Raw genomic sequence first — 9,861 nt, forward strand, 5'->3', positions numbered from 1 at the left:
CCTGGGGAGAGGCTGGACTTGGGAGGCTTCCACAGACTCTGGAGAGGAATTGTAGGTCCAATGAAGGTGGTAACAGTGGGCCTGGGGAGGAGGTAGGATGAATCCCACACTCTCAGAATTCTCAGTGTTTATGACAGCTTGATTGGAGGTGAAAAATAAAATGCCACAAGGCTTGTGGAGCTGTGTGGAGAGGGGCTGGTGATATATATTTTTTCATCAAGACAGGATCTCCCCTCCCCATTACAATGGAAATGGGTTGAGGAGAAAAAGTTATAAACTGGGTTTTAGTGTTAAGTCCAAGATACCTTCAGGCAAGGATAGGGCATGGCCCTTTGTTTGAAGGGCAGGGCATTGCAAATAGTTTCTGTTCCCATCCTGTTGGACAGAAGATGGCCACATGTGGCTGCATGGGAGGCTACGAAATGCCTCTTTTCCTGCGGTTCCATGTGCCCAGCTGCAATCCTGCTGCTAGGGAGGATATTGTGGCTTATGGAATAATTTCTTCCACACATGTCTGTGGCTGGACCAATGAGCAAGGGCTGGAATGTCATTATAGCTTGCTTGCCCACTCTCTCTTCCGATGCCCAGGATGGGAGGGTCAGTCTCCCCTAGACCCTTGGGCCTTGTGCCAGGGAGATGTCTCATGTGAAAAAAGGAGGAAATCGATGCTTCGTGGACACCCAATCACACAGACCGCGGGAACTATGTTCCCAAGATACAAGGTGAAAACCGTGAACTAGTAGAGGGGACTGTCCAGCGGCAGGACATAATGGTAACTGGACTGTGGGGAAGGAAGTAACCAGAGATACAAAGAATTCCCGGAGAAAGTGCCGTTTTGGAAGACAGGAGCAATTTTAAGGAGAGATTGAATCAGATGAGGCCAGAGCACAGGTCTTGGGTCCAGCAAATGGGCCAGTGGAGATTTTGTGAGAGACCTGGTTGACTGTGGAAGGCAGATTGCAATAGGGCAAGAGGTGAGTGGGAACTGGGGAGGAAGAGCCCCGATGGCTGAGTTTTCTACCTAGAAGATTGGTAGAGGAGGCCTGGACAAAGTGGGGGGCGGCAGCCTGGGATCAAGAAAGTGCTTTGGTGTTTTTCGTTTTTTGTTTTTTGTTTTTTGCTTTGTTGGGTTTTTTTAGCCTGGACATGATAGATGTTGGCATGTTTTTAGGTCACGGGGAAGTAGTCCAGGGAGAAGGAAACAAGAGGACAGAGTGGGGTGATCGATGGGACGAGGACTTGGAGGTCATAGGATCAGGAGAAGAGGTGGACCTTTTCGATGGAAAAGAAGGGCCCCAAGCACTGGAATTGCAAGGGTCCCCAGCCCTCCTGTGACCTGGATGGGAATGGTGGGCAGGTGGGGTGATGAACGAACATGTGAGTGTGGATGACGGGTCAGACCCTCTGCTAAGTGGCTCAGATTCATGCCTCACCTAGTGCTCGTGCAAACACTCACCAGCGGGGGCTAGGGTGGGGGGTCCCACTTTGCAGATGAGGAAAAGGAGGCTCGGACAGTGGTTTCTTGGCACATAGTTAGCATGTATAGCCATGCCTAAGTTCATTATGAATTTTACTGATATAAAAGATACGTAGCACACAATTTACAAATAACAAAATATGTATCGCTTCTCTTGTCAATCCCACGTAGCCCGTTGGCTCTAACAAAAGGGCTCCCTGACTTTTGCTGGACTCTTGTAACTGTGGCCAGTGTAGGGTTGCAACTGACTAAAGAACGTAGTTCCCAGATGAATGTTGCTTGATACTATGTTGGTTGATTTATAAGAAAAAAGGGGAAGGGCAGTCTACGGCCATGCCACCCTGAACAAGCCCCATCCCGTCTGATCTCGGAAGCTAAGCAGGGTCGGGCCTGGTGAGTACTTGGATGGGAGACCACTTAGGGAGACCAGGTGCTGTAGGTGTAAAAAAATAAATCAATAAAAATAAAGGGATTGATTGTAAGCTGACAAGGTCCTTGCAATCTGTGAGGTCAACCAAGGGCTGCCTTGCCTAAAAGATAAAAACAAAAAATAAAAAAAGGAGAAGGGCACACGTGAGAACTTCTTTCATGCCTACGGCCACGCCACCCTGAATAAGCCCGATCTCATCTGATCTCAGAAGCTAAGCAGGATCGGGCCTGGTTAGTACTTGGAGAGAAGAATTTCATTCATTCCTCAGTGATGTGAGCAACTTCTCTACTGAATTTGATAATAGTTTTCAAATATTGGCAGAATATGCTCTCGCTTTTTTTTTTTTTTGGCCCTATTCATAATGTAAAGGTTACAGTCAATATACAGTTTTAAGTTCATTTTGCATTTTTAACACTTTTCCATCACTTTCTCAAGAAAAGATTGTCTCGACAGTCAATGAAACAATAAACCAAGCCTGAATTCATAGCATCTCTTGGTTTCCATGGTATAATTACTCCCACCGGGGTCACTTTTAAGCTACCGATGGGATGTTGCAGTTGGGAAGATTCATAGTATGTGATGATGGCCCATCATCACACAGAATTTCCGCCTCAGAGATGGAATACATGTCAACAAACTTAAGAGCACAGATAATAGGAAATGTAAAATAATCAAGAAATGATGGTTTCTTAGTATTACGTTTGCTTTTAACATAATTTATTTAATTATAAATTAATGTGATTTAATTTTTAGCAACAGCTATCATTAACAACCAGCTCCTAAAATTTCTGCAAATCAGTTGGCTTACAAGCAGGTACCAGCCAGCTCCAGCACCCCTCTGGGCCCGGAGGTGTTGTGAAGAGTCCAGGGTCTCACTTCCCTGCCGACCGAAGCACAGTGAAAGCGGGGACGGGTGAAGTGGGCGGGAGAGGAGTCCGGAGGGCAGGGACTCCAGTCCTCTGTGCTTTCTAAATCACTGAGAGTGGCAGGAGCCATGAGGGCAGGAGCTGTGGAGGTTTGGTTGAGCGCTATGAATCCAGACACCATCCTCGTCAGACTTCTAAATAGAAAATGTGTTCTCAGCATGCGAGCAGAAACAGACAAAGCCTTTGATCCGAGGATGGGACTTGGCAGGGTGGGAGGAGAGAGGTAACCATGCAGGCAGAAGTGCAGGTTCTGGGAATTAAAGGTTCCATGACAGGTGTTGCAAAGATTGGCTAGGAGTCCGTGTCAGGTTGGAACATAACCCCAGGTGCCAAGATATCAGGAAATAGGGGAAGGAACCCTGGTCAGGGGGTGGGGCTGTGTCAACAGCAAACTCCAAATCGGATTTCTTGCCTTAATCAAGAACGAGCGGGCAGGGAGGACAGGTGTAAGGGTTAGAGAAGGACCCAGGGGTTCAAAATTTCAGCCTGAGTCTGGGACCAGAGAGTGAGAAAGGTTGAAGGTGAGTGGCCCCTGATCTGATCTCTGGGGATGCTGACATAGGGAGCCAAGGGTGAGAACCTCAGGGCCAGAGGATAATGAGAAACTGTGAGGCCGGGGCAGGGTTTCTCGTGCCTAGGAAACACCTGGGAAATTTGGAAAGCGTAATTCCTAGTCTCCAGCCCTAGGGATTCTGATTTGGAAAGAGCAACAGCACAACACTCCCTAGTAATATTTCCAGACTCCTGTGAAATCCAGGGAGAGTTTAGAAGAAAAGATGTAAGGAGTTTTCACTGAGATGCAAAGATCTGCCTTGAGCTACAAAGGGTATAACAGAGAAAAAGTCAGAATGGGCTAAATAAAAGAATGTCGTAGGAAATGGTAAATCTCAGATACGACACTGGAGAAGTGATGAGTGAGTGGACCAGGGGAGAGACTGATGAGACGCCCTAACGTGGATGCAGCTAGTGACAGAGAAACGAGAGAGAACCTGAGAGATGGTGAGCGCAGGAGCAGGCTAGTTAGAAACGGAGGTTATGACAGACACATCGATGTAAAAATCACGGAAATCTCAATGAAGGGAGTGCTTCTCTGTAAATTTAAGACAATAAGTAATGCGATGCATTATAGAAAGTGAACAACTCTGCCTGACACTACGTGCCCCTCCCCACAAAACCAGTCAAGTGCTGAGGAATATAGGGATTAATTCTTCGACATTATAATTTTTTTCAGTGCCATAAAAAGAATTCACGCATGTTGAAAAGGGTTATATCACATTCATTCTCTGACACCGTTATGATTCTGATAACAAAAATCAGATAAAAATAACACATCAGAAATAAATTTGTATTAATGAATTTAATGAATATAGCTGTAAGACTTAAAACAAAGAATTGAATGTAGTTATAACATTTGAAATTATGTTAAGACTACAGGGGTAGCTTAAAATATATTCATGTCATAGGTGGATCAAATAAGAAAAATGATCATTTCAGTTAGGATACTCAGAGACATTTGATGAAGTTTAACATTCATTCACAACACATTTAAAAATAAAGCAGTATGCTTCTTCGACACGATAAAAATATTTGCTTTATAAATATCAAAGCATTTTATAAAGCAGTAATATTAAATAATGTAGTATGGGTACAAGAATAAACAAACCAGTTAGTAGAACAGAATAGAAAATAATGAAAACAGATCTCCATGTGGAATATAGTATATGAAAAAGACCATTTTCAAATTGGTGGGAAAATAATGCGCTGTTCAATAACAGGTATTAAGACAATTGTCTCTATACTTAGGAAAATGAAGTAAAGTACCTCTATTATATTTCTTCATTAAAAAAAAAAGCAGGTGACTTCAGAGCTGAATGTAAAAATAAAAGCATAAAAGTATTAGAAGAAAATACAGGAAAATGGGTTTAGAAACTTATGGGTAAACATGATATAAAATACAAACGCCAGAAAGGAAACGCATGAAAATTGATTACATCAAAATTTAAAATATTTTGCGTGGCCCAAGCTACCTCGAACTTAAAAGACGAACAAAAAAAAAAACTGGTAGAAAGTAACTGAAAAATATGTTAACAAGGAATTAATACCTAAATTATATAAAGTACTACAAATTAAAAGGAAAAAACAGCCAAATTGAAAAACAGGCAAAAGAAACAAGTGGGTAATTCACCAAAGAGGAAATAAAAGAAGGTGACAATTTTTTTGCCTATCAGATTGGCAAACAGGAAAAAGGTTAATTATAAGCTTTGGCAAGACTGCAGGAAAGTGACTACCTGTATTCCATGACGGTGGCGGAGTAAATTGGAACAGCTGCTTGGGAGAACAGTTTAGCAGTGTTTATTTTAAAAAGGTATGTACCCACCGTGTTTTTGCAAATTTTACCCAATTGAGACACGAAGAGAAAAATCAGTTGGGGAATAGAGGATTTTAAGATGAATTTATCTGGTACGGTATTATTGAAGATAAATTTGTTTTTAAAAAATGGCACCAAATCCCACTCGCAATACCGACAAAAAAAAAACCCCCGTAATGTTTGGAAGTAAGTTTAGAATGATTTTAGTGGGTAACAAAAACCATATCGAATAAAAACTGAGGCATTCAGAGAAAATTTACATTGTAAAGGAATTCCTTGGCCACAGGCAGATGGATGCCATCACAATCACATTCCCAGCGGGGAGGTTATTTTGTTATTGTTTTTTTCTAGAACTAAACAGTCTTATTTTGAAATTAAAGGTAGCAGGTAGAAGTGGGTGATAGGTGGGGATGTTAAAACAGTATCCTGAAGAAGAAGTGAAATGAGAAGACTGGCCCCAGTGGATGGGAACACGTGTAACAAGGCAGCAAATAAAGTGGTGATGTCCTCAAGAATAGAAGGCGAACTTGGGAAGACCACCGGGAAGGAATATTCGCCGGGGGGGTCCTTGCCCCGCAGCAGACCGGGTCCCTACATCCATGGCTGCAGACAACGAGCTCTGTTTGCTGGGTGCTCCATCTCCAAGTTCCCCTTCCCCACGCTCACTCTGTGGGTCTGTTTCTGCTGTTCCTCTGCAGGTCCAAGCCTTGTCCTCTGCCAGCAAGTTTGAAGCGGAGCTGAAAGCCGAGCAAGAGGAGCGGAAGCGAGAGGAGGAGAAGAGGAGGATCCGCCAGGCAGCCTTCCGGGAGCTCAAGGCCGCTTTCAGCACATAGTCTGGCGACCTTGACCTCTGTGCGCTGCTGTGCCTCACACATGCCCCGGGGAGAGCCGGCCCCCGGCATCCTCACCTCTGCTGACCCCCTGACCTCTCACCCCAACCAGCCTCCATACCCACCGCCTAATGCAAACTCTTTAGCCTCAGAGGGGCGGCTTGGGGTGCCTCTCACCCCTTGAGTGGGAGCCCCTCCTGGAGGGTCCTGGGGTAGGACCGCCTGCCCACCTTCCTCTGCCCTTCTCTGTAGTCAGAATGTGCCTCTACTTGGCAACCTGTACCTTTTCCTTGTCCCTTTAGCCTTCCACGTCAAAGAATGGAAATTAGTTTGTACAGATACTTCTTTCTTTGGTGGTCCTCAGAGGAGTTAGTCCCTGGGGAGCTGTCATGTTGATGGGGTCCGTTTTCTTGGGTAATTCCCTGCACCTCTCCCGTCATGTCCTCCATCCCTTTGTTTCCCACCCGGCTACCCTGTTCTCATTCCTAGCCTGATTCTGCCAGTTGCCTTTGCATTTTCGTCGATCCTGTGATGATGGTAAGGTTTAGAGCAGGCCAGGCTGGACCACTGCCTGTCCCCTCTCCAAAGGGGGGTGTGGCATGCTGCCGAGATGACACAAAATAGTGGAAAGTTAAGAAGATCCGTTCCTGTCCTCTAGCGTTCTCGCTAGCGCACGGTCTCCATGCCTGCTCCTGTTCACTCTCCCCATTTCGGCCTTTTTTCCTGCTCTTAAATACTGTGCTTCTTAACTGTAATAATGAAAGAATAATTCGAAGTAATATTAATGAGTAGAAGAATTCCTGTTAACTCTGAGTCTATGCAAGTTGTAGTACAGCAGACCCCTGGCATTCCCAAGTGACAAATCTTGAGCCTTGCGGAATCCCAAAACTCATGACTATCCTCATCACGTGGTCAGTTTTCAACATCTGTTTCAAGGCGGTGAAGCTGTTCTTACCTCCAGCACAAATTTTTATATGTTGTGAATTCTTGGGGTACCCACAAATACCAGGGGTTTGTTGTATTTTTAAGAATAATTCCTAATGTCATATTTATGCTCTTTTGTAACCGCTGTCTTTATAATAAAGCATCTGCATTTCTACTTTACAGCCGTTCCTTTTTAAATAAACTATGCAAATAGACGTTGCCATCACATTTGTTGTTCGTCTTCTTACAATTGGTGGAGAGAGCAGAGTGTTCTGTGTAGGGGCCACATCTGGCTCAGGCTCCTGTGGGACACTGAGTTCTGGAAGTCGAGTTAGAAGGACCCAGAGGCAGTGGACATGAAAATGGAATGGAGACGTGCCATCCGATCGTGCGATCATGCTTCTTGGTATTCATCCAAATGAGCTGAGGACATTCGTCCAGACAAAAATCCGCACATGAACGTTTATAGTGGCTTTATTCATAATTGCCCCAACCTGGAAGTAACCAACATATTCCTCAACTGCTAAATGGATAAACAAACTGTGGTACATCCACGCAAGGGAATATTAATTCAGCAATGAAAAGAAATATTATTCAATGATAAAAAGAAATGAGCTATCTAATTACCAAAAGATATGGAGGAAACTTAAAATATATATTGCTAAGTGAAAGAAGCCAATCTGGGAAGGTTACACACTGTGTGATTCCAAGTACGTGACATTCTGGAAAAGGCAGTCACGGGGGGTGGGATTGGAGAGGCATAAAAAGGCCTTGCACAGAGGATTTCTAGGTAGTGAAACTATTACTTTTATGACACTGTAATGACAGATACATTCATTATACAGTTGCCAAAACCCATAGAACTTGCAACACAAAGAATGGACCCTAAGGTAAACTATGGACTTGAGTTAATAATAATGTATCAGTATGAGCACATCAATCGTAACAAGTGTCCCGCACTGAAGCAAGATGCTACACTTCGGGAAACTGAAGCGAGAGGGGAGAGACCTTTATGGGAACTGTACTTTCTGCTGTTTTTCTGTAAACCTAAAACTGCTTTAAAAAACAAAGTCTATTAATAAAAAGAAAAAGGAAGGAATGGGGAGAACAGGGTAATTACTTCGAACATCCATTTGCCTGTCTGGACAACGAGGCCCGTGGGAGACCTAAAAACTCTTGATCGCAGTGATAGAAAATGTAACACAGAAGGACTGAAGACAAGAAAGGACAGATATTGGGCCGTGTAACTACGAAGACCAGGGACAGGACCTCTTTGCCCTTTTGTGGTTACGAAGTCCTTCAGATGTTTTCCTTTTGTGCTGCTCGCCTACAATTCCCATCCTCCAAGCCATGGCCTTCGTTGGTTCTTTCCTGGGTCTTTCCAGTGGCCTCCCGATCTGTGTCCTTGCCCTCATTCTGTCCTGATTGTCCACCCTGCAGCTAGAATAATTCTTATAACCTGCAAACCGTTCCTAACACTGCCCTTCAATATTTGGCTCTTCATTTTCAGGATCTGGCCCCCCTGCTCACCTCCCCTGCCCCATCCCCATCTCCTTCCAGACTGTACACTCCAGGTAAATGCAACACCAAGCGGTTCCTAGACAGTTCCACTCCTCCAGGCTTTGACACATGCTGTTTGCTCTGCCTGGCACTCTCTCCCTTGCCCTACTGGCAAACTACTTCTCATTGTTTATGACTCAGCTCGTGACACCGTAATGGTAGATACATTCGTTATACAGTTGCCAATTATTCAGGGAGCTTTCTTGATGGTCCCAGACTAAAGGCTGCCCTCGGTATTCCCATTTTGCCCTGAGTATTTCTCTATTGCAATCTTTACAGCATTATGCAGCATCCTTCTGTTTACTCCTCTTCCTCCTCCTTTGGATTATGAACTCTTCGAAGGGCAGGGACTCTGCCTTCCACACTGCTGTAGGACCAGCACCGTGCCCAGCATGCAGCAGGGCCCCCCTTGCATGTTTGTTTCACAAAGACACCCCAGACAGAGGTGGGCAAGGGAGGACCCCTATCACGGGGCCAGGAACCTTCTAAGCACTCTGACTTAAATGGGAGCCTGGCCTGAGGGGACAGCTCTGAAAGGGAGGACAGCAGAGATTGTGGGGACATCATTCTCACTGGAAAAGTAATGCGTCTGCTCCCAAAGGCCCTCCTTTGACTGAGCAATCAGGAAAACAATCAGTTCTGCCTCTGCCCTGGAGGCTGAGGGATGTAATGGGAGTTGGAGTCAGACACTAGGCCGGTAACTTAGCCTCACTGAGCCTGTTTCTTTGCCTGTCTAGTGGGGATGATGATTGTCTACCTGGCAGATTCCACGGCTGACGTATATTTAGTGCTCAAGACATATTGGTTCCCTCTCTACCTTCCACCCTCCACTACCGCAATTCTGTCTCCTCCTGAGTTCTGGGCCTCCAAAGTCCTGTGCCAGGGCTCCCAGGCCAGGGTGGCCCTGGAATGCTCAGTCCTGGCTGCTGCTTTGGCTTCAAGCTCAGATGCCCACTTGCCTTGCTGCTCTGTTCTTTTGGGCCCCTTTTACTAACCAGCCTGGGGAGAATTCTGCCCATCTGCCTGCTTAGCAGCCATGCCCCCTGCAGCTGGCACTTGCTGAGCCCTCCCAGCCTGATCATGTGCCCTGACACCTGTGGCCTTGTCCCTGCTCAGATTTCTCCTTGCTGACTGTGCCCATTCACCGGGCCAGATTCTGGCCTCATCCCTGCTCACCGGCTCGACTGTAGGAGAACGATGTTTCCATGGCCAGTCTCTGGGACCTGGGGGCTTGGGAGCGGGGTCCTGGGGGTGCCAACTTAGGATTCCACAGCTTGTGGAGGTGCTGAGAATGGGACCTTATCAGTGGGTCAGTCTCCCTGCTCCCCTCCTCCCCTTCCCAGAAC

At 45.6% G+C, this 9,861-nt stretch overlaps 1 protein-coding gene and 1 pseudogene across 1 annotated transcript in view; both read left to right on the top strand.

Moving 5' to 3' along the window:
* Nucleotides 1-7,181, top strand: part of EFHD1 (EF-hand domain family member D1) — a 16,466-nt gene extending 9,285 nt beyond the window's left edge. Inside the window, exon 3 of the mRNA XM_011380868.2 lies at nucleotides 5,900-7,181. Coding sequence (XP_011379170.1) covers nucleotides 5,900-6,034 — 135 coding nt within the window. The 3' untranslated portion in view covers nucleotides 6,035-7,181. The remainder of the gene's footprint in view (nucleotides 1-5,899) is intronic.
* On the top strand, nucleotides 1,801-1,919 carry LOC111731947 (annotated as a pseudogene).
* Nucleotides 7,182-9,861: the final 2,680 nt, after the last annotated feature.

Source organism: Pteropus vampyrus, unplaced genomic scaffold, assembly GCF_000151845.1.
Source record: "Pteropus vampyrus isolate Shadow unplaced genomic scaffold, Pvam_2.0 Scaffold411, whole genome shotgun sequence".
NCBI lineage: Eukaryota > Metazoa > Chordata > Mammalia > Chiroptera > Pteropodidae > Pteropus > Pteropus vampyrus.